The following is a 24868-nucleotide window of genomic DNA, read 5'->3' as shown; positions in this document are numbered from 1 at the left end:
AGGCTATTTAGCAATAAAAAGAAACAAACTACATGCAACAACATGGATGAATCCCTAATGTATTACGAAAAGCAAATGAAGCCTTTATGTTTAAGGGTGATATACCGTATGATCACATTTATAAGAAATTCAAAAAAAGCATAACTATGGTGACAGAAAGTAGACCAGCAGTTGCCTGGGGCCAAGAGTGGGGAAAGGACATTGCCTGCAAAGGGGCACACTGTGCTTGTGGTTAAAACAGTATACAATTTTTAAAACTCAGGTGGGTTGAAAAGAGAGCAAAAAAAAAAGGACATAAAAAGCAATGAGGAGGTGACTCCAGAAGTACAGATGGGAAGACTCTCATTAGAAAGGCAGTATAGGGAAAAGCATGTGAAACAAACTGCCAAAGAAACAGATCTAAAAGCTAGATGATGGAGGAAACAGAAAAGACAATCCCACAAGGATTAATTTACATGAGATAACATAGAAACAATGCAAAAAATTCAAGAAACATCAGAGAAAACTGCAAATTCATCTTGTTCTTCAGAATACAGCTGAAAATACTGCTATTCTAGATGCAAATGTCCAACATGCACTAATGGCTCCATAATGGCATAATCATCTATGTTCTATACCAACTGGTGAAGTTATCACTGATCCCTGGCAGAAAATATAACTGCAATGTCTTGGGGCAGTTTAGATTTAGCTAAATAAAGAGTTTCTATCCCAGGCTTGGCTGTGTAACTCTGGCTAATGCTAATAATGCACTATTTGGAGCTTAATATGTTACTACAATGCTAATCTAAATTCCAAAAGTGTAATAATAAGAGCTAAGAGGTAAACCTCCCCCTGCTTACCAAGTCTTGGGCCCCAAATTTGCAGTGGAATGCAGAGAAACTAGAGAAAGCCTAAAAAAGAGCACAAAAGCTCTGAAGATATGGAAGAAACCCTGTTTTCCATCTGATTCTGCACTTCCTTGCACTGTTCTTTAGTGCTTCTTGTGGCTATTTTATAACCTCTTCAACAAAAGCAAAGACTACATTTCCTATTTCTTAAAAGAACTACTGTATATATGCAACTTTATTTTTTATAAACTTAATGGCAACCGCACACAAAAATCCCCAAACCAGGACATATAGCTTAAAAAAAAAAAGAAACAGAGGAAAGAAGTATGGAACACCACCAAACAAAAACAACAGACAGAAGTACCAAGGAAAAGAACCAATGGAGGCACAGAGCTACTGGAAAACAAAAGATAAAATGGTTACAGGAAATCCTCATAATCAGTAATTACCCTAAATGTAAATGGTCTGAATTTACCAACAGAGAGGCACAGAGTAGCACAGTGGATCAGGAAACAAAACCAAACACATGCTGTCTACAACAGACACATCTAAGCTGCAAAGACAAAGATAGATTCAAAGTAAAAGGGTGGGGAATGATTCCACCAAAAAGCAGGTGTAGCAAATAACATCCACCAAAAAGCAGGTGTAGCCTTACTTATATCAGACAAAATAGATTTCGAGACAACAAAGATAAGAAGAGACAAAGATGGACACTTTATAATGATAAAGGGGCAGTGCATCCAGAAAACATAACACTTCTTAAAATATATGCACCCAACCAGGGAGCACCAAAATGTACAAAGCAACTACTCACAGAACTAAAGGGAGAAACAGATCCAAACACAATCATAGTTGGGGACCTTAATACTCCATTGACAGCTCTAGACAGATCAGCCAACAGAAAATCAATAAAGAAATATCAGGTTAAATAAAACTCTACATCAAATGGATATAACTGACATTTTCACAGCCTTTCATCCCAGAACATAAGGTTATACACTCTTCCCCAGGGCACATGGAACGTTCCCAAGGAGAGACCATATGCTGGGTCACAGAACCAGCATCAACAAATTCAAGAAGACTAAAATCATACCAAGCATATTCTCTCACCATGATGTATTGAAATCAGAAATCAACTGCAAAAAGGAAGAAACCCACAAATATGTAGAGATTAAATAACATACTATTAAAAATTGACCAGGTCAAAGAGGAAATAAAAGATGAGATCAAAAGATAGAAGAAAGTGAGAATGTCAATACTACATATCAAAACTTCTGGGATGCAGGGAAAGTAGTAATAAGAGGAAACTTTTTATATCATCACAGGCCTATTTCAAGAAACAAGAGAAATCTCAAGTAAACAACCTAACATGACATCCTAAAGAACTGGAAAAAGAACAAAAGCAGCCCAAAGTCAGCAGAAGAAAGGAAATTATAAAAATTAGAATTAAACAGAGAAAAGGCTATACAAAAAATTAATAAAACAAAGAGCTGGGCCCAGCCAGCATTGCTCAGTGGTTGGGCGTCTACCTATGATCCAGGAAATCGTGGTTTGATTCCTGGTCAGGGCACATGCCGGGTTGCTGGCTCGATCCATGGTAGGGGTGTGCAGGAGGCAGTCCATCAATGACACTCTTATCATTGATGTTTCTCTCTCTCTCCCTTCCTCTTATCTGAAATCAATAACATTTTTTTTAAAAACAGAAACAAAAAAAACACAAAGAACTGATTCTTTCAAAAGATTACTAAAATTGACAAACTCCTAGCTAGACTCACTAAGGAAAAAAGGGAAAAGAGCCTATCAGAAATGAGAAAGAAGTCACCACAGACATCACAGATATACAAAGAATCATACCAGAATATTATGAAAGACTACATGTCACTAAATTCAATAACCTATAAGAAATGGGTAAGTTCCTAGAAATATATAACCTCTCTAGACTAAATCATGAAGGATTGGAAAAATCTAAATAGACTGGTAAGCAGACTGAAACAACCATCAAAAACATCCCAAAAAACAAAAGTCCAGGACCAGATGGCATCACCAGTGAATTCTACCAAGTGTTCAAAGACGACTTAAAACCTCTCCTTCTCAAACTCTTCAAAAAATTTGAAGAAGAGGCAATACTTCCTAACACATTTTATGAGTCAAATGTGACCCTGATTCCAAAATCTGGCAAGGATAACACACAAAAAGAAAACTACAGACCAATATCTCTGATGACTACAGATGCAAAAATCCTAAACAAAGTACTAGCAAACTGAATACAGCAGTACATCAAAAATAACACATCACGATCACGTGGGGGTAATTCCAGGGGCACAAGGATGGTTCAATGTAAATACATAAACAATCCATGTGATACACAGTAACAAAAGAAAGGATAAGAATCATATGATCTTATCAATAGACACAGAAAAGGCATTTGATAAGATACAACATCCATTTATGATGAACACACTCAATAGAATTAGGAATAGAAGGAAAACACCTCAACCTAATAAAGGCCATATCTGATGAACCCTCAGCCAACATCACACTCAATGGTGAAAACCTGAAAGCTTTTCCTCTAAGATCAGGAACAGGACCAGGATGCCCACTCTCACCCTCTTATTCAACACAGTACTGGAAGTCCAGCCAGAGCAAGAGGCTAGAGAAAGAAAGAAAAGGCATCCAGATGGGGAAGGAAGAAGTAAAACTGTGACTTTTTACAGAAAACATGATTCTGTATATGGAAAATCTTAAGGCTCCACCAAAAAACTATTAGAAACAATAAACAAATACAGCAAAGTTGCAGGATACAAAATCAGTGTACAAAAGTCCACTACCTTCCTGTACACTAACAACAGAACTTTAGAAAAATAAATTAAAAAACAAAACAAAAAACAATTCCTTTTGTAATTGCAACCAGAAGAATAAAATACCTAGGAGTAAACTTAACAAAGAATGTAAAGACCTATATACTAAAAATTATAAAACGTTATTAAAAGAAATTGAAAAAGACACAACAAAATGAAAAAATATCCTGTGTTCATGGATTGGAAGACTCAACATTGTTAAAATGGCCATATTACCCAAAGCAATACACAGATTTAATGCATCTTTATCAAAATCCCAATGTCATTTTATAAAAAAATAGAACAAGAAATCATCAGATTTGTATGGAACCACAAAAGACCCAGAACAGCCAAAGCAATCCTGAGGAAAAAGAACGAAGCTGGAGGTATCACCCTACCTGACTTCAAATTACAGTACAGAGCTACAATAATCAAACCAGCATGGGATTGGCACAGAAACAGACACACAGACCAGTGGGACAGAACTGAGAGCCCAGATATAAAAAACCACATGTATATGGGCAGATAATTTTCGACAAAGGAGCCCGAAACACACCACAGAGTAAAAATAGTCTCTTCAACAAATGGTGCTGAGAAAACTGGAAAGCCAAATGCAAAAGAATGAAACTGGATTACAGTTTGTCCCCATGTACAAAAATAAACCCAAACTGGATCAAAGACCTAACTGTGAGACCTGAAACAATAAGTTACATAGAAAAAAACATAGGTGCCAAACTTATGAATCTTGGGTCATAGAAAGCATTTTATGAAGTTGACCCCAAAGGCAAGGGAAGTAAAGGCAAAAATAAATGAATGGGCCTATATCAAACTAAAAAGCTCTGCACAGCAAAAGAAACTGACAACCAAACAAAGAGGCAGCCAACCAGATGGGAGATGATATTTGCAAACAGTAGCTCCCACAAAGGTTTAGTTTCCAAAATATATAAAGAACTCATAAAACTCAACACCAACCAAACAACCCAATCAAAAAGTGGGCAGAGGACCTGAGCAGACACCTCTCCGAAGAAGACATATGAACAGACAATAGATACATGAAAAGATGTTTGACCTCACTAGCAATTTGGGAAATGCAAATCAAAACTACAATGAGGTACCACCTCATGCCTGTTAGAGTGGCTGTTATCAACATGACAAGTAACAAGTGCTGGAGAGGCTGTGGGGAAAGGGAGCCCTCATTCTCTGCTGGTGGGAATGTAGGCTGGTACAGCCACTATGGAAAGCAGTCTGGCAGTTCCTCAAAAAATAAAGAATAGAGCTACCATATAACCCAGCAATCCCTCTCTTGGGTACCTACCTGAAAAACTGAGAAACATGTATTCGCAAAGATATATGCACCCCTATGTTCATTGCGGCATTATTCACGGTGGCCAAGACATGGAAACAACCAAAGTGTCCTGCAATACAGGACTGGACAATGAAGATGTGGGACATGCACACAGTGGGCACTACTCAGCCATAAGAAAGGATGCAATACTGTCATTTGCAACAACATGGATGGACCTTGAGATTATGCTAAGTGAAATGTCAGTCAAAAAAGCTAAGAACCTTATCATTTCACTCATATGTGGGATATAAAACTAAAACTTGTCGACACACACAGCAGTGGGGTGGTTGCCAGAGGGCAGGGGGTGGAGGGCTGGTGGGTGAAGGAGGTATTAATATGTAGTGATGGGAGAAGATATGACTTTGGGTGGCAGGCGCACAGAACAATATATAGATCTTGTAACACAGAAACCCACACCTGGCCCAGCCGGGCGTGGTTCAGCGGTTGAGCGTCAACCTAGGATCCAGGAGATCGGGGTTCGATTCCCGGTCAGGGTACATGCCCGGGTTGCGGGCTGCAGCTGATCAATGGCTCTCTCATCATTGATGTTTCTCTCTCTCTCCCTCTCCCTTCCTCTCTCTGAAATCAATAAAGATATATTTTAAAAAAAAAACAAACCCACACCTGAAAGCTCTGTGTTCACATTGACCATTGTCACCCCAATAAATTTAATTAAAAAAATATGATGGGTAGGATTGGGGTGGGGAGTAAGGCCAGTGTGTATACACAAACACCCTTCCCTAACAAGTACTAAAGGGTCCTTCTTAAAGAAACTAGAGTGCCCGGCCGGGCGTGGCTCAGCAGTGGAGCTTCAACCTAGGATCCAGACAACCGGGGTTCAATTCCCGGTCAGGGCATCTGCCCGGGCTGTGGGCTCAATCCCCAGTCAGGGGCGTGCAGGAGGCAGCCAAAAAATGACTCTCTCATCATTGATGTTTCTCTCTCTCCCTCTCCTTTCCTCTCTCTGAAATCAATAAAGATATATTTTTAAAAAAAAGAAACTAGAGTTATTTAACCTAATGAAAAAAGACTGAGAAATCCTTTGGTAGCTAAGTTCCTGGTCTCCCAATTCCAAGAAGACAGAATCAGGAACAGGCTTCAATTGTAGCAGGAGATATTTAGGATAGACACAGAGACAAATGTCTTAAAAAGGAAGGAGGCTCTGAGAAGCTTTAAGCTTCTTGAGAGTAAAGACCATGTCTTTTAATCCCTTTGTTAAAAAACACTGAGCTAGGTCCAGGGAGTGAGGGGAACAAAGAGACATTAGTGAATTATACTTGTGAGCTTCCTACCTTTGAAAATAGGTTAGAGGAATGGGACCACTTATCTTAGAGACTCAAAGTACAGTTATATGGAAATAAAAATAAAGAATAAAAAAAGAAAAAGCAATGAAGCCAAAAGCTGGTTCTTCAAAAATATCAACAAACTGATAACCTTTTAGCTAGAATGACCAGGAAAAAAAGAAAGAGCCAACTTACTGAAATCAGCAAGGAAACAGGAGACATTGCTACTAAAATTAAAAAGGCTATAAGAAAATGTTGTGAATAACTATATGCCAACAAATTAGATAACTTATATAGAATGATAAATTCCCAAGATACAAAAACTCTGGAAACTGACAAGATAAAACAGAAAACCTAAATAGACTCTTAGCAAGAGATTTAATTAGTAATTTTAAAATTTCCCAATTAGGTAAGAAAATTAAAGACATCCAGTTTGGAAAGAAAGAAGTGAAATTACCTCTCTTTGCAGATGACATGACCTGTACAGGCTTGTAGATACTAAAAACTACAAAACGTTGTTAAAAGAAATTAAAGACCTAAATAAATGGAAAGACTGTCCATATTCATGGATCAGAACACTAAATTGTTAAGATGGCAAATCCCTAAACCTAGGGATTTAAGGCAATCCCTATCAAAATTCCATCGCCTTTTCTGCAGATATTAACAAGCTGATTCCAAAACGCAAAAAACTCAGAATAGCCAAAATGATCTTGAAAAAGAAAAACAAAATTAAAAAACTCACACATACCCATTTCAAAACTTATTATAAAGCTATAGTAAATAAGACAATGTGGTACTGGCTTAAGGATAGACACACAGATCAATAGAACAGAACTGAGAGTCTAGAATTAAATCTTCACATTTAGGATTCATTCATTTTCAACAAAGGTGCCAAGACCATCCGATTGGGGAAAGAGCAGTCTTTTCAACAAATGATGCTGGGACAACTGGATATACACTGAAAGAATAAAGGTGACACCATCACACTGTACGCAAAAATTAGCTCTAAATGAATCAGAGACCTAAATATAATAAAGTCTTGGAAGAAAACATAGCAAATCTTTGTGACCTGGGATTAAACAATGATTTCTCAGGTAAACACCAAAAGCACATACAATGAAAGAAAAAACAGGTAACTCAGACTTCATTAAATTTGAAACGTTTGTGCTTTAAAGGACATTATCTGGAAAGTGAAAAAAAAAACCCATGGAATGAAAATAACTTATTTGCCAATAATATATTTGGTAAGGAACTTGTATCCAGGCTATTTAAAGATCTCTTATAATTCGACAAAAAGACAAGCAAATTTTAAAAATAGGCAAAAAATTTGAATACACTTCTCCAAAGGTGGTATACAGATGACTAATAAACATATTAAAAAATGCTTAACATCATTTGTCATTGGGTCAGGAATAGAAAATGGTACAGTCACTTTGGAAAACAGCTCAGAAATCCCTCAAAAGGTCAAACATAAAATTATCATATGACCTAGCAACCCCACTCCTAAGTATATACCCAAGAGAAATAAAAGCGTTATCTATAAAAACTTGTGCATGAATGTTCATAGCAGCACTAATCATAATAGCCAAAAAGTAGAAGCAACACAAATGTCTATCAATGAATGAATAATTGACATATGGTATATCTGTACCATGGAATATTATCTGGCAATAAAAAGGAATTAAGTACTAATGCTACAGGAAGGATGAACCTTGAAAATAATTTAAGTGAAAAAAGGCAGTCATAAAAATATGATTGTATGCAGATGAAATGTCAGAACAGGCAAATCCACAGAGGCAGAAAGCAGATGTGTGGTGGCCAAGAGGAATGGGAGTGACTGCTAATGGGCATGGAGTTTCTTGAAAGGGTCATGGAAACATTCTAAAATTAGACAGTGATGATGGCTGCACAGCTCTGTGAATATATTAAAACTATGGAACTATACATTTTAAAAGGGTGAATTTTATGGTATGTGAATTAGATCTCAATGAATTACTATTTTTAAGAATATAATGATGCCTGAATATTGACATCTCAAAGGCCTGCCTAGGCTGTGATCCAGTCTTCAGTCAGAGACTATTCACCACGATATCTAAAGCAGGTTCTACACATGATTAGATACTTGGAAGCAATGATATTCTTACCTCTTCTAAATAAATATTATCCAGATCATATGGAGTTCTGACAGACTCCACCATCCAACTCTCAGGTGTGTTCAAATTCAGAGTGAACAGAGGAGACTGTGGCATATCCAAAAATTTGGCTATTGGACCCTTAGCAAAACTGTTGTCTGAAGTGAAAGAAATCTCTGGTTCTAAGACATAACGGTAAAAGCTGAAATTAAAAAGAAAAGTGTTAGTTGTGTGTGTGTTTTTTTAATACAATCAGTCCTTGAGATTATAGGCCTTCATAAAGGTAAACAGCTGGCTTACAACAAACTAGATTTGGGTTTCCTTCCAGACTGGGAAAGTGCTTCCAAAACTGTTTCTTAACCTAACTAACTTCCTCTGGCCGTTGCAGATGCAAGAGCAGAGCCAGAGGAACAGGACTGAGAGGGAGGTCCCCCTTCCTGTTCTGCTATGGATGGCTGCCATTGGGGTCTCAGGCATTTCCTGAGTGTTTCACTTTTCTCTTACAAAGTCCTAGGTAGTGACTGGGTGCTCAGATGAGCTCAGTAATAGTTTAAACATTTCTCTCCTGAACAAGGACAATGGTGGAAGCTGGAAACTTTGCCCCTTTCAAACACAGTTTGAAAATTCACTTAGAATCTACCCTATAGCACACAGCACATTTGTAAATTAGAAAGTCCCATAGTTCTAACACGTGCTATGCTATTACTAACTGCTTTTTGTATCTTTTTCATAATGACCATTTCAGAGCTCAGAGAGTAAGTCTGCCCTCCTTTTCAAGATGCACGTATGAGTGCTCTTCTTTTAAGATGAAAAAAGTACAGACAAGTCTTTTCTCAGCACAGCACATTTTAACTATCGAGGTAAATTTAATAGCTACATTGATCCAATGTTCTATACAGTTCTCTAACTATACAGTTAGAGAACAGTATACTTCTGACCAAAAAGAAAGAGGGAAAGAAGCACAGTGCAGGGAGCTTGAGTTAATGCCACCTAAGTGCTCCCACTCCCACTGTGAGTTCATCCAACTTCTGATTAGAGCAGAAAGTTAGCAAAACTAAGCATTCAGTAAATGACCTCCTCAAATATGACGACTCATTTATAAACCCAGCTTTTAGATTTTTTTCAATTGTTGATTTCTTAAAGAGCTTGTTTTACCTTTTTAAAGGCATGTCAGAAAGTTTAGACTGGCAGTTCATAAATACTCTTAGATTCATGTTGATCAGCTGAGTTAACACCTAAGAGAACAAACCAGATGACAAAACATAAATTTATCACTTGATACTGAGTTAACAGAGAGAACATTTCTTAATATCTTGCAAAAAGATACGCACTCTAGTGCACAATCTAAATCACACATACATATCACTTGTCAAAACATGGGAAGCAGGCTGTTGCAAATCACTGCCCCCTATGCAGGTGGTAAGCAGTAGACAGAGAATGGGGAGCTGTCCACACAAGGGAAATATAAAGATTCATCAGTGCGCCCAGCCGGGCGTGGCTCAGCGGTTGAGCGTCGACCTGGGATCCAAGCGATCGGGGTTCGATTACCCGTCAGGGCACATGCCTGGGTTGCAGGCTCGATCAATGACTCTCTCATCATTGATGTTTCTATCTCTCTCTCTCCCCCTCTCCTTTCCTCTCTCTGAAATCAATAAAGATATATTTTTAAAAAAATAAAAAAATAAAGATTCATCAGTGCTGCTTACATACTATGGTATGAAAACACATATATACAAATACCCACAAAAAAAGGTTAGTTCATTATACTTCATGAAAACTTTGTCTTAAAAATACAAAGCAGAACAAGTTGAAGCAACTGTGTTTTAGGCAGAGCTCTTTTAAGTTTTCTCAAAATTGTACTATATACATGTGTAAAATACATGCTAACTATAAGAGGAAAATGATAAGGCAGAATTCTTTTAAATTTTTACCTCTTTACCATTATAAATTAAAATATGGCATAAATCAATTTAATTCAAAGACATTTTGCTCTAAATACGGATAATTTTGTTCTTTATTACATGAGCTAACCAACCAAGCCTGAACCAACTAAGGTTACGAAGCTGTTTCCAGAGCCATTACCAATCTTTATGAAGACATTAGCTCCGCCAAGATGCCTTACAGGGTTTTCCAATGCCCTCTGAAGATAACTAACGATCTCAGAGAGCCACAGGGGATGTGATCACTTCACAAAGAGATGGTATACTAACTGTAGGGCTGTCCCTACCAAGAGCAATGGGGCAAGTCTCTGCGATTCTCTGGTGACAGGGTCAATGACAGCCACGACATCAAAGTATGTCTCTCCTTCTTTCGGCCTCAGTTTAATTGCACTACAGAGATCAAAAGATAAAACGTTAATCTGGAGGAAAACAAGACACAAAGTTAATTTGTTTTTGCAATGGGGTGGGGGGGGTGAGGCGGCTGTGAGGGGAGGGTTGAATAATAATTTATCAGCCCTCTTAGCATTTCAAAAAAACTTTAGCTCTAGAACAAGAAGGCTACAAGGTGGTCAACTATGTGATTATGTCTCCCTCAAAGTTTACAAAACCCTCTAATTGACTCAGGTTCACTTGAAGTGGATTGAAAGATGTGTGTTAAGAGAGGGAAAACCAGCTTGAAATTGTATTTAGCTGAAAACTGCTAAAAGCCTTTTAAGTTTGTTTTTGACATTTACAAATATTATGCCAATTTTTATTTCTTTGCAAAAAGGGTATGAGAGAAAAAAACAAAATCATTTTTTACATAATAAAAGGAATTTAAGAAAATTACAGAAAACTTGCAGACGAAAGAAAAGGAAAATAAATAATCATAAAATCTCACCATCCCCACCCAACTACTTTGTGGCATATCCTGTGTAGTCCTCCTTACATGCCTATATAAAGAACAACTGTACCTACAGAGTATTCCATTTCCTTCCCTCCCCCACCACTTTCTCATAAAGGTCTCCCGTGTTGTTACACATCAAATACCCCGAAGAAGAAGAAACCATCTAGTTACCAAGGGAATCTGCCATAGTTACTTAAGCTATTCCTTACTGCTGGACATGTAGATCTTTAAACCTGCAAAATAACTTTGTACATCAGCTCTTATCATACTTGGAAATTTCTTTAGAGTCAATGAAGTCCTAGACATGAGATTACTGAGTCACAGAATACAAATATTTTGGTGGCTAATATGTACTATCAACCATGTTTCCTGAAGAAATAAACAAATTTACAAGGCCAAGAAATGAACTTCAGTACATCCTTCCAGTATTAAGTTATACATATTTCATCTGTTCTTAATAAGTTACAAACAACAGCTGTGAGGTTTCAGTCTGAACTCCTAGGGTTTCTGGGGGGAACATGCATTTTCCCACATGCCGTGTCCAGTTTCACAGCCTTCACCTAAACTTGTCACATTGATTGATTCAGGTGACTTAAGAGGAGCAGGAGCCTCTGACACATTTTTAAACAGAAATACACTTTAAAGGATTTAAAAATATATCCAATTTCTGCCCGGCTGGCATGGCCCAGCAGTTGAGCATTGACCTATGAACGAGGAGATCTCGGTTTGATTCCCAGTCAGGGCACGTGCCCGGGTTTCAGGCTCGATCCCCAACAGGGGGTATGCAGGAGGCTGCCGATCAATGACTCTCTCATCATGGATGTTTCTCTCTCTTTCCCCCTTTCTCTCTCTGAAATCAATAAAAATATATATTTTTTAAATATCCAATTTCTAAAGACATTAATTGTTGAAACAATGTTTACCACTGTCTGCTCTGAACAATATTTTAATGCAGTTCCAATGCTAACCGCTACTTAGTGATTGATTTTAGAGAGAGGACGGGGGAGGGAGAGAGAGAAACATGGATTTGCTGTTCCACCTATTCACCCATCATTGGTTGATTCCTGGATGTGCCCTGACCAGAGATAGAACCTACAACCTTGGCACTCAGGGATGATGCTCTAAGTACCTGGGGTACCCAGGCAGGGCTGCTAACACTACTCTGATGCAAGAACAAAACAGAACATCACTGATAAAACTGGGCAACTATAATCTAAGTGGTGCTGGAGGTTATTTCGGCCCTCAGTGCTTTGGAAATAACCACCAGAGAGACTGCAGCAGACGCTGTCCACTCTGATGCTAACAATTCCAGTCCCCAAGAATTGCTGCAACATTATGTGTTGACTCTAATACAGCTGTTTTCAAAGTGTGGCTCCAAACCAGCAGCAGCAGCTTCACCTGGGAATTTGTAAAAACAAACTGTCAGGCCCCAACCCAGACTTACTGAATCAGAAACTCTGGGGATAGGTCCAGCAATCTGCATTTTAACAAACTATCTAGGTAAAAATGTGAGAGCCACTGCCCTCAGATACTCTGGACTTCTGTGTGACTCTAGAGGAAAAGTATACTAGAGAATAGCATGATACAAAGTCTCACAAGGGGAACAAGAAGCGGAGCCCCAAAGAGGCCTGGGCCAGGCCTGCCCAGGCCAACACTGGGAACTCTGGCACTTGGGGCAGAGTTCTGTTTGCCATGTTCATGTTCTGAGGCAATATTCTAGGTGATCCTCAACAGGCACACCCAGAAACTGACCCTGTAGATGTCTTTTAACCACCCCCAATCTCTTGACAAAAAAAAGGAGGGCAAGACAAAAACCAAGAAAAGAGTAACTCTGGTATAGAAATGCATAACAACATAGACAATATCCTGTTTAAATCTACTCACTGTATTGGTCAGGAAAAAAGACCAGAATAAGGCCAAAACTAACAGAGAGAGGAACAGATCTTGGGTTCACACACATTTTTGTGAGGCTGGCAGAGCAAATGTCAAAGACTACAGTGCTTCACCCATCTTAGTGTACACGGGAATCACCTTGTTACAGAGGAGATGCTCAGTCAGGAGTCTGGGTTGGAGCCAGAGACTGTGTTTCCAACACTCTCCCAAACAATGCCTGGCTGCTGTTCCAGGAACACACTTTCAGGGCAAGGATACACATACCCAGTAATTCAGACCATCTCTTTTATTAAAAAAATAAGTAACTTCTGATATAAACAAAGCAAATACTCATTTAACTAGCACAACCCCAATAAAAAAGAATTTCTCTAATTATAATTTGTATCATAACAGAATTTGTAATCAGGACATATTCATTACGTAAGACTCATGGGGAAAGGGGTATTCTGGAAAGAGAAGAGTTCTTGCTCAGGATTCACTATCTTGGCCATGAAAGGCAAACAAGATTTCTGGTCAATCAGGAAATACGTTTCCTGGGGCAGGAACTAGATAACAAATTATTTCCTGAAAGTACAGTGATGAGAAGATGGGTACTAATGGGAAAAATCCAACGAGGGTTATGAGCAAGGAGACACAGACGTTCTCACACCCCGGCAACATGAGATGAGGAGACAGAGCAAGGAGGAAAGGAGGGGCCCCGTTCCAGCCTGGAGCGGCCAGCCCGCTTGGCTCGGTCCCCCAGGACGGTGTGAGGCGGCACCGGCCAGCGAGGCCCACCTTCCCCAGACTCAAGTTGGAGCCACAGAGGGGTTCTGTGTCTAAGGCTTCCCTGGTGATTCTAAGGGGCAACTGAGATGTACACATGCCCAGTAAGGCAAGGGCTACGTACATCAACGTAGGAGTTCCTCCCAAAGACACGCAAACATTAAGCCTCGTCATGAGGAAACAATCCAGACTGTGAAACATTCCACAAGACAACTGGTATGGACTCATAAAAAAGTAAAAAAAAAAGAAGAAAGAAAAACAGGTAACTATTCTAGATTAAAGGAGACTGATTAAAATAAAATAGCTGTAAAAGGTCATTACTAGGGCAATGGTGAAATCTGAATTCGAACTGTGTATTATTTAATATTACTGTATCAAGATTAAGTTGCTGAGGTATGCTAGTAAGTACTGTGAGGAACTCCTAGTACCCAGGAGATGTATGCTGAATAATTTAGGCAGGATATACAATGATGCCTGCAATGTAGTTTCAAGGAATTCAGAAAATATGTGAGTGCATGCATGTTTGTCTGCAAACATACAAATAGACATTATGTACACTATACATACATAAATACACACACAGATGATAAGTGTGACATTTGTTAAAAACTGGTGAATCTAGATTAAATAGATAGTCTTTCAACTATTCTCTTGGTTTGAAACTTTTTCTAATAAAAAACTGGGGGGAAAAGGCAAGGACTTCCTCTTAATGCTAAACTTATTTTTATTTTATTGAAAACAAAACCGTTTTCAATAAAAGATGAATAAGACAAGTGCTCTAACGAACTGTTTATTCTCGAGTATCAAAAAATTACAACGGATCCGCTTTATTAAATGCTGTTTTCTAATAGGGTGCATTCAGAACTATTTCGGGTGGATTTAGAAATAAATATCAGCTTTCAGTCAACTGAGATCTGTATATGAGTTTTACATATGAATATGAACATAAGAGAACCGTACGCCAGACAAATGTCCCGTTCACAGAAGAACTTATGTACACCTTTTATATGAGAAATTAACGGCCTGAGGTGCAGACAACCCCAAGACTTTCATACTGAAGACAGCGCTGCCGTGGCTGCAGCCTGCGCACTGCCTCGGTGCCACCCAGACGATGCACAACAGCCCCATCTGCTCTTGGTGCATAAACTCACAGAGAAACATGAGCCAATGACAGAAAATGGTACTGCAACAGTGGGAATCAGCAATTTTGGTCAGGAAGCTTTGGGAGATGTTGTTTACTATAGTTGGCCTGAAGTTGGAGCAAAACTGAACAAGGTGAGTTTGGTGCTTTGGAAAGTATGGAAGCCGCTCATGAACTCTATTCCCCTCTGTCAGGAGAAGTAACTGAAATTAATGAAGCTCCAGTAGAAAACCCAGGACTCGTCAACAGACCTTGTCACAAAGATGGTTGGCTGATCAAGATGGCACTGACTAACCCTTCAGAACTAGATGAACCAATGCGTGAAGAAGCATGTGAGAGATACCTAAAATCTACTGAGGAGTGAAAACGAAGCCCCTAAATAAAGTATGAAACAACTTGATCTAGCACAGTTGTCTTAAGTTAGTGGTGGATAGGAGATAACAATTTTTAGTAATAAAAGTGGAAAAAGAAGCTACTTACAATGCTCCTTGAAGAAAATAGCCCTTAACTTTCTAATGATTGCAGATAAACATAATATGCACTGTTTTCTCAACGGCCCTATGATTTTCAGGCTAGGCTACAGTTATAACATTCAGAATTCCTGAAATTATCTTTGGTAAAATCTGGTTATAAAATTATGTATAGCAAAGATAACTTTGTTATTTTAAGCCTTATATAATATTGTAACTTTTGAAATACTTAATGACCTTTTTGTTGGAAATAACCAGGGAGGAGAAAAGTTTTTGTTAGATGTACAGTGTCAGATGATAAAGAAAACTGTTAATTTTACAATATACTGCATTTGCTGGAGCTATTTTTATACAGAGAAGCAACAGCCTTGTAGAAAACAACAGTTTAATAATAAAACATTCAATTTCATTTTAAAAAGTTTAATATTCAAGAATAGGCACAAATTCAACATTATTTCTATACCTGTGTCTGTCTTCAAAAAACTGGTACTCGACTCTTGCTTCCCCTTTTGGTTGAGCTGATAGGAGAGCATCCACCTTCATTACCAAGTCACTTGCCCTGAAAGACATAGTTGGTAAAGATTTAGCATCTCTTTAAACGGAAGGTTTTTCCAATTATTGCCATAATATAATATAATCAGCCGAAGTACTGAATGCCAACAAGATGGTTTGAGGAAAGTATGAACTTTGTACCAACAGGCATGAGAAAAAGTACTGATTCTGAGAATGATTAGTTTTGTAACTTTGGGAAAGGTACTGACTTTTTGCTATGTGAATTGAAGGTGATGCCTAATTTGCATGGCTCTTGTAAATATTGTACTGCCTAAACACACAAAGGATCTACCTCTGGGTCTGGCCCATAAGAGACTGGCAGTCAGTGTTATTTACATTCTCTCTCACCCTCTTGTTTTATTTTAATCCTCGCCAGAGGATACGCTTTTCATTGATTCCAGAGAGGCAGAGGGAGAAAGAGAGAGAGAAATGACGATTGGTTGTTTCCTGAGTACACTTCAGCTGGGGATCGAACCCGCAACCCAGGTATGTGCTTTGATGGAATCGAACTCACGACCCTTCAGTTCACAGGATGATGCTCACTCCAAACAACTGAGCCACCCAGCCAGGGCTCTCACCCTCTTCTTAATAACTTTAGTACTTTTTATGATTATCAGAGTAACGATTCACTGGAAAAATGGGGAAAAACTATAGACAAAAATGAGATACAAACAATACCATTATCAAAAAATAATCACTAAACATTTTGGTTCATAATTCTTGTATATTTTTAAATAAATATATATACACAAAAATGGGATTATATTACCTGGTAACTTGTTTTTTCACTTAACAATACATTATAAGCATCTTTTTGTTGATAAATATAAGAGCATATTATCAATAACTACATAATATTATATTTAGGGGTACATCATAATCTATTAAACCAATCAGCTATCGAACATTTGGTTGTTTCCTATTTCACTATTACAATCAACACTCTGGTAAACAACCAAGAAAAGCATTTCTGCTTTTTCTACCCATTCTAAAGTTGGTTTCTAACCAAGGAAGGTCTTGAACTAAGTCATGACATTTAAAAAGTGCTTGTAATCTGTTGAACTAAGAATTAAATCCTAAGAATTCTAAAAGAGCACTTGTGAGTACATCTGAACTAGAATCAAGCCTGTATATTTTCTTATTGAACCAAACAACTATACCAAATGACATCTTTTGGTTCTTCTCAATACTACCTCTGAATACATAAAGTATAGGCCACTTGTTTCCTGTGATGTGTCAACATAGTCACAAAACATGTCAAGGGACACTTAGTTCTGTGAACTGGGCTAAGCGGGCCATCAGGAAACTTCATAAAGGCTCACAGGGCACCACAATCACAGAGCCCCCCGCTGAGCTTCAGAAAGCTGAGGTCAGCCTCGTAGCTGCAGGTCTGGGTCATGAATGAAAGCTGTGGCTGTAATGAGGGAAGGGGGTGCTCCAAGGTGGAGCAGCCCTGGCATCAGTGAAAAGGCCTAGGCAGGCAAGGTAATTCTGAGAAGCCGAATAGCTTTAGAATCAATCATTTGACAGTCCTATAACTACCTTATTTCTCTAAATTCACCCAGGACAGACCCAGAACCACCTCTGGTTGATGAAAGGCAAGACTTCTGTGCAATTTGGCAATTATATACTAGTCCACAAAGACTCCAAGAGGCTACTCCCCAAACCTCACAGAAAGAGGGAGTGATCATGGGCACACACCACACCAAGCCCATGCCCATGCCCATGCCCATGGCATGGTGGCTTCAGGTCAGGGCACCTACTGGCCTGCACCAGGGAAGTGTTTCATAGGCTGGAACAAGGGGAACTGCTTAGGAGTCACTGAGGTAAGCGGCAACCTCTTATCTGTAAGAAATAAAGATTCCTTGCCATATCACTCAAGACTTGACAAAGAGACTCCTTTGGCAGCTGTTGAAGTCAACACTTCACTAAGATGTGTATCTTGAACTCTGCAGAATGATGGTACATGAAAAAGATGAATAAAAGCCTAGAACTTGTAACTGTTACATCCTCTGCTATACCACAAAGAGCACCGCCAAAAGGGTGGAAGGCAGACCACACAGTGCAAGAGAATGCCGCACATGGTGTATGTGTGAAGGATTGCTACCAAGAATATATGAAGAACCCCTACAAATCAACAACAAAATAAACAATTAAAATGAGCAAAAGACTTGGATAGATATTTTTTCAAAGATATACACACATGACCGATAAGCACATGAACAGATGCTCAGTATCACTAATCATTAGGGAATTATATATCAAACCACAGAGAGACCACTCTTATGCCCATTATAATGGGTATTATTAAAAAAACAGAAAATAATAAGTGTTGCTGAGGATGTGGAGAAATTGGAATCCTTCTGCATTACTGCTGAGAAATAAAATGGTACAGCCTACGACAACACTGACAGGAGGGCTTGAAACGTGGAAGAGACCGGCCCACACCCGTGGGTGGCACTTTAAAAATCGAAAGGGATACCTTGGCTGCAGAGGTGCCCCCTGAGGAGCAAGGGGGCACAGCCCCACACCAAGCCTCCCAGCCTAGGGTTCCAGTGCCAGGAACAGAAGTCCCTACAACTTTTAGCTGTAAAAACAAGGGGGATTGAGGCTAAGTGACATGGAGGCTGCTGGAGTCCCAGGCTTTCCTCTTAAAAGGCCCGCACACGGACTTACTCGGACTCACTCCCACTGAGTTCCATCACTGGGGCAGCAGCTTGACAGGCACCAGGGACATACAGTGAGGAACTGAACTGTCTAGTATCAGGGCGAGAGCTGGAGGGGGAGCTTTTTCCCAGACAGAAGTGCTGGCAGAGACCATTACTCCTCTGCTGAGCCCCCAATACACCACAGAGATGGCAGGCAGGAGCCATATCTGAGTCTCTGTCAACCTGGCTAACGCTGTTCACCCAATCTTGATTCCCTGAGAGCCTGCCCCACCCAACGTATACACCCACCCAAGCCATTTCCAATGTCTTTTCCATACAAACAGCCATCTAAGTTCATGCTGCAGAACTCTCTAAATTTTTTTAAAGCTTAACAAACTCCAAACGAGCAGCACCTGGCCTAGGCATACTCTGCACATTTTGCTGAGTGGCTCTAAGCCCAGCACTAGCAGCAGCTGCCCGAGGTTTGCAGCTTGGGTTTCTCTTAGGCTACTCCAAACCCAGCACAAGTAGCAGCCATCTGCAGATTGCTTTGTAGATCACGCCGAGTGGCCCTGGGCAGGATACAGTCAGCAACTGATTTGGCCTGCACCACCAGGTTGGCCCCAGAGCCAGCACCAGTAGTGGTCAGCTTCAGACAATGCAAGTTCACCACCCAAATACTACCATGAGCAACACATTAAAGGGAAAACTCATCAGGCATCAGGGCCCCCACTGAAGTGAGTTCTGCGCCATCAGGTCAGTCCACACAAAGCAGCTCCCCAATATGGTTACAACTAGTCCCCGCAGCCAATCAGCCTGGGGATAATTCCCTCCCACTGACCTGTCAAAAGCAATCAAGATTCCACTACAACAAGAGGATGCTCACAGTCCACACAGGGGAAGCACCTGGAGCGCCCAGTGCAGTTGATCAGGGAGGCTCCACCACTGGGCCCTACAGGATTACTACCACATTAGCAACTCTACCAAGACCGGGAGATGTAGCAGCTCTGCCTAATACAAAGAAACAAACAGAGACACATCCAAAATAAGGAGAGAAAGAAAGATGTCCCAAATGAAACAAAAGAACAATGCTCCAGAAAAAAAACTAAAAAAATGGAGAGAAGCAATCTACCAGATGCAGAGTTCAAAACACAGGCTATAAGGATGTTCAGTGATCTCAGTGAGAACTTCAACAAAGAGATAGGAAACAGAAAAATGGAGGTAGAAATCATAATAAATAATCAGTCAGAAGTGAAAAATAAAATAATTGAAATGAGGAATACACTACAGGGAATCAATAGTAGATAAAGCAGAGGATCAAAATCAGCAATCAGAAAGAAAAGGAAGCAAAAAACACCTAATCTGAATCGAAAATAAATAAATAAAAATAATAGTTTAAGGGACCTCTGGGTCAACATCAAGCATGCAAACATTTGCATCATATGGGTACAAGAAGGAAAAGAGAGAAAGCAAGGAAATGAAAACCTATTTAAAGAAATAATGACTGAAAACTTTCCTAACCTAAAAGAAAAAGACACACAAGTCCAGGAAGCACAGAGTCCCAAACAAGATGAACCCAAAGAGGCCCACAGCAAGATACATAATTAAAATGCCAAAGGTTAAAGACAAAAAGAGAATCTTAAAAGCAAAAAGAGAAAAGCATAAGCACCCATAAGACTATCAGCTGATTTCTCAACAGAAACGTTGCAGGCCAGAAGGGACTGGCATAAAATATTCAAAGTGATGAAAAGCAGGGACCTACAACCAACATTACTCTACTCAGCAAAGCTATCATTTCTAATTAAAGGACAGATAAAGAGCTCCTCAGCCAAGAAAAAACTAAAGGAGTTTATCACCCCCAAACCAGTATTATAAGAAATATTAAGAGGAAATAAGAAAAACATAAATATATATAATAAAATGAAAGTAACTACATATCTATCAATAATCACCTTAATATAAATGAAATAATTACTCCAAAAGACAGAGGGTGATTGAATAGATACGAAAACAAGACCCATACATATGCTGTCAACAAGAGACCTACCTCAGATCAAAAGGCACACAGAGAATGAAAGTAAAAAGATATATTTCATGGAAATGGAAATTTTAAAAGCTGGGGCAGCAATACATATATCAGACAAAACAGATTCTAATACAAAGGCTATAATAAATTATGAGACAAAGGAGGACACTACATACTGATAAAGGGAGCAATCCAACATGAGCACTGGTAAACATTTATGCACCCAACACAGAAGCATCTAAACATATAAAATACATCTTGATGGACATAAAGGGAGAGACTGATAGTAGGGGATTTACACCCCATTGATATCAATGGACAGATCTTCCAGACAGAAAATCAACAAATAAACAATACCTTATAAGACATATTAGCTTAGATGAATTTAATTGACGTTTTTACAGCATTTAACTCCAAAGCAACAGACTACACATTCTTTTGAAGATCACATGGTACATTTTCTAGGATAAACCACACGTTAGGCCACAAAAGAAGTCTGAAAAAATTTAAGAAGACTGAAATCATATCTCCTCCAACTGAAGTGGTATGAAACTAGAAATCAACTAAAGGAAAAAAAAACACAAACACACAGAGGCTAAATAACATGTTACTAAACAATGAATGGAGCAACAATTAGATCAAAGAAGTAATGAAAAGATACCTGGAGACAAATGAAAATAAAAACACAAGTACTCAAAAACTATGGGACATAGCAAAAGCAGTACTAAGAGGAAAATTCATAGCAATACAGATCTACCTCAAGAATGAAGAAAAAGCACAAATAAACAATCTAATCATATACCGAAAAGAACTAGAAAAAGAACAACAAAGCCCAAAGTGAGGAAAAGGAAGGAAATAATAAAGATCAGAGCAGAAATAAACAAAATAAAGTCTAAAAAAAATAATAATACAAAAGATCCATGAAACCAAGAACTGGTTCTTTAAAAAATATAAACAAGACTGATAAACTTTTATCTAGACTCATCAGGAATAAAAAAGAAGTGATGTCAGAGCACTGGCACAGTAAGAGATACCCATGGACATTCCCCCTGAAATTTCAACAAATCAATTATAATTCAACAAATAATTCCTGATTCAACAGAGGCATGCCTGAGAGACCCGGGTGTGGAAACATCTAAAAGTGGGCAACTAGGAATAAGTGGGGAGAAGAGAAGGGAAGAAAGCCCAGACGCACACCTGCAGCTGGGAGCTCGCAGCACAGCTAGGAGAGGGCAGTGAGCTGGTGGTAGCAAGTGCATTCTTTGGATGGCCGGGAGGAATAGAGAGCTGAGGGGGGTGGTGGTAACAGAGCATGGGGTCCTGCCATGGGGATATCCACTGTCCGGCAGGAGTGTTTCTGACAAAGTAATGGAACTACAGAGCCCTGCTGCCCCTTGTACTCCCATAATTCACCTCCCGTTGCCCTCGGTGCCAGGTAAGGAAACATTTTATCTGTGACTGATCCCTGAGTTTGGTGATTGGGACACGACTCCACAGAGGTCAAGGGTCCAGGGTTACCCTTAAGGTGAGGGCAAAAGAAGCCCCACCCGCAAGCAGACCAGATATACTGGCTGTCGAAGCAGCAGAGGTCAAATCTGGGAGATCACAGAGATAAAAAAAATTTTGCAATTCAGCACCACCTACTGGAAAATAGTAGAAAGGTTTCTTCAGAGAACGCTGCTATAGACAGGACATTTATGCCTAGGAAAAGGAGAGGAGCAAATACCATGAACAACCACGGTAAAGGATGATGAGAAAGAAAATGAAAAACCCCCAGAAAACAAGCTGGAACACATGGAAATATGTGACATAAATGACAGACTTCAAGACTGCAGTTCTGAAAATAGTCAACAAAATGCAAGAAAATACAAACAAGCAATTCAGTACTCAGAAAAAAAATCAATGAACAAAAAGAGTACTTTACCAAAGAGATTAAAACTTTAAAAAAGAACTAATCAGAAATCCTGGAAATGAAGCATGCAATTAAGGAGATGAGGAATGAGCTAATGAGCATGGAAAACAGAGCCAAGCAGATGGAGGAAAGAATTAGTGATATTGAAGAGAGGAATCTAGAAATGACAGAGAGGGAAGAAGAGAGACCTGAGCATAAAGAAAAATGAAAGAGCTCTAGAGGAACTCTCTGACTCAATCATAAAAAGCAATATTGGAATAATAGACATTCTGGAAGAAGAAGAGAGGGAGAAGGGAATACAGAGTCTATTCAAACAAACAGTGGATGAGAACTTCCTGAACTTATGAAAACAATTAGATCCTCGAATCCAAGAAGCAAACAGAACACCTAGTTACTTCAATCCAAAGAAGCTATTGAAACTCAAAAATTAACAACAAAGAAAAAATTCTCAAAGCAGCCAGGGAAAAGAAAGAAGTGATCTGCAAAGGAAAACCCATCAGAATTTCATCCAACTTCTCAGCAGAAACTCTACAAGCCAGAAGAGAGTGGAACCAAATACTCAGCATCGGAAAGAGAGAAATTATCAGCCACAAAGAGTAAATCCAGCAGTTATCCTCTAAATATAAAGGAGAAATAAAGAAGTTCCCAGACATACAGAAGCTGAGAGGATTTATCACCAGCTAACCTCCACTGCAGGAAATACGCAAGGGAGTTATTCTACGTAAAACAAAGAACATAAGGTCACAACACTACGAGTAAGATCATCAAAATCTTACAGCATAAACAGGGATAATTTGTGACAACAAAAACATAAACGGGGAGGGGTAAAGGTCTGAACTGGAAAAGGAGGGTGAATATCAGATACTCTTGAAAGAAAAAACAAACACACTATTGTATATATGCAACTTTATTTTTTATAAACCTAGTGGTAACCACACTCAAAAATCCCCAAACCAGGACATATAGCTTAAACAAAGAGGAAAGAAGTATGGAACACCACCAAACAAAAACAGCAGAGAGAAGTACCAAGGAAAAGAACCAATGGAGGCATGGAACTACCAGAAAACAAAAGATAAAGTGGCCATAGGAAATCCTCATACCTCAATAATTACCCTAAATGTAAATGGTCTGAATTCACCAGTAAAGAGGCACAGAGTAGCAGACTGGATCAGAAAACAAAACCAACCACATGCTGTGTACAAGAGACAAAGGTAGATTCAAAGTAAAAGGGTGGATATGGAGGGAAGATGGCAGTACTCTGACAAGAAGCAGATCACCCTTGCTTTCAGCCACGAACTGGATTTACAGCTAAAATACGGTGTAGCCAGCTTGGGAAAAAAGGGAAATATTCCTGAGTGGATATAATCTGAGTAGGGACCACTGAAGAAACATCATAGAGTCTGATGGGGCGGCAAAGAAAGGGTGAGTCCCCTTGAAGCCAGTGCTGGGCTGCGAGGCCCGAGGGCTGGAGGTTGCAAAGCTCCCTCCCCTTAGGAGTGTGGACTGGCATCTAAAATCTGGGACCTCAAACCCAGAGAGGAGAATGGAAGGAGAGCCCGTGCAAAGCAGGCACAAGGAGTCAGGGAAACAGTGTGCCTGCAAGAAGGGGGCAGCGCCTTCCAGTGAAACAATAGGTGGCAGCCGGAGCAGCAGAGTTTTACCCCGGGTACAGACCATAGGAAAGGATGTCCTGTAGGATGTGGCTTCCGAGCAGAAAAGCACCAGAGGGCTGCACTCAGCAGTGAAGTAAAAGGATCCTCTGTTTTCCTATAAGATGCCAGAAAGCATCTGAACTGTGTGGCACGGGGAAGGAGAAGAAAGCCCTCCTGCCAACAGAGAGGGCCCGGAGGCACCAGCAAGGCAGATGTGAACTACAGCCGCTGGAGCTGCCGGTGGGGTGAATTGGGAGATTTTTGACCTGCTATGTGGGGAGCTGGGATAGCGCAGAGGAGATGCCCAAAGCTTTACTGAGATCAGCTATGCAGGAGGACTATGTGGGACTGACTTTGTGACCTCTGCTGCTTGGTTCCGAGGTGCATGGGTGCCAGAACCTCACAGGGTGGGTTCTCTGCCTCTTTGTTGCTTGGTGCATTTTTCATTGCTGAACACATGTCCACCTTCCTGGCTTGCACTGGTGAGACAGGCCAGCCAAAGCTGGCATTTGTGCCTGCATTGTGGGGAGTTTAAAATAAGTGTCCCGAGCATCACCCA

At 39.6% G+C, this 24868-nt stretch overlaps 1 protein-coding gene across 2 annotated transcripts in view; it reads right to left on the bottom strand.

Moving 5' to 3' along the window:
• The window catches only part of UGGT1 (UDP-glucose glycoprotein glucosyltransferase 1), a 143153-nt gene that overhangs the window by 20594 nt on the left and 97691 nt on the right, over positions 1 to 24868 (bottom strand). For both annotated transcript variants that reach the window (XM_087819948.1, XM_087819947.1), the window contains exons 26-29: positions 15983 to 16078; positions 10652 to 10754; positions 9580 to 9659; positions 8437 to 8626 (exon numbers count right to left, since the gene is read on the bottom strand). In XM_087819948.1, the coding sequence (XP_087676074.1) occupies positions 8437 to 8626; positions 9580 to 9659; positions 10652 to 10754; positions 15983 to 16078 (469 nt within the window). The remainder of the gene's footprint in view (positions 1 to 8436; positions 8627 to 9579; positions 9660 to 10651; positions 10755 to 15982; positions 16079 to 24868) is intronic.

The sequence above is a fragment of the Miniopterus natalensis genome, chromosome 8 (assembly GCF_054644295.1).
Source record: "Miniopterus natalensis isolate mMinNat1 chromosome 8, mMinNat1.hap1, whole genome shotgun sequence".
Classification (NCBI taxonomy): domain Eukaryota; kingdom Metazoa; phylum Chordata; class Mammalia; order Chiroptera; family Miniopteridae; genus Miniopterus; species Miniopterus natalensis.
The sequence above is the reverse complement of the archived record's forward strand: the minus strand, read 5'-3'. Positions and strand labels throughout refer to the sequence as shown.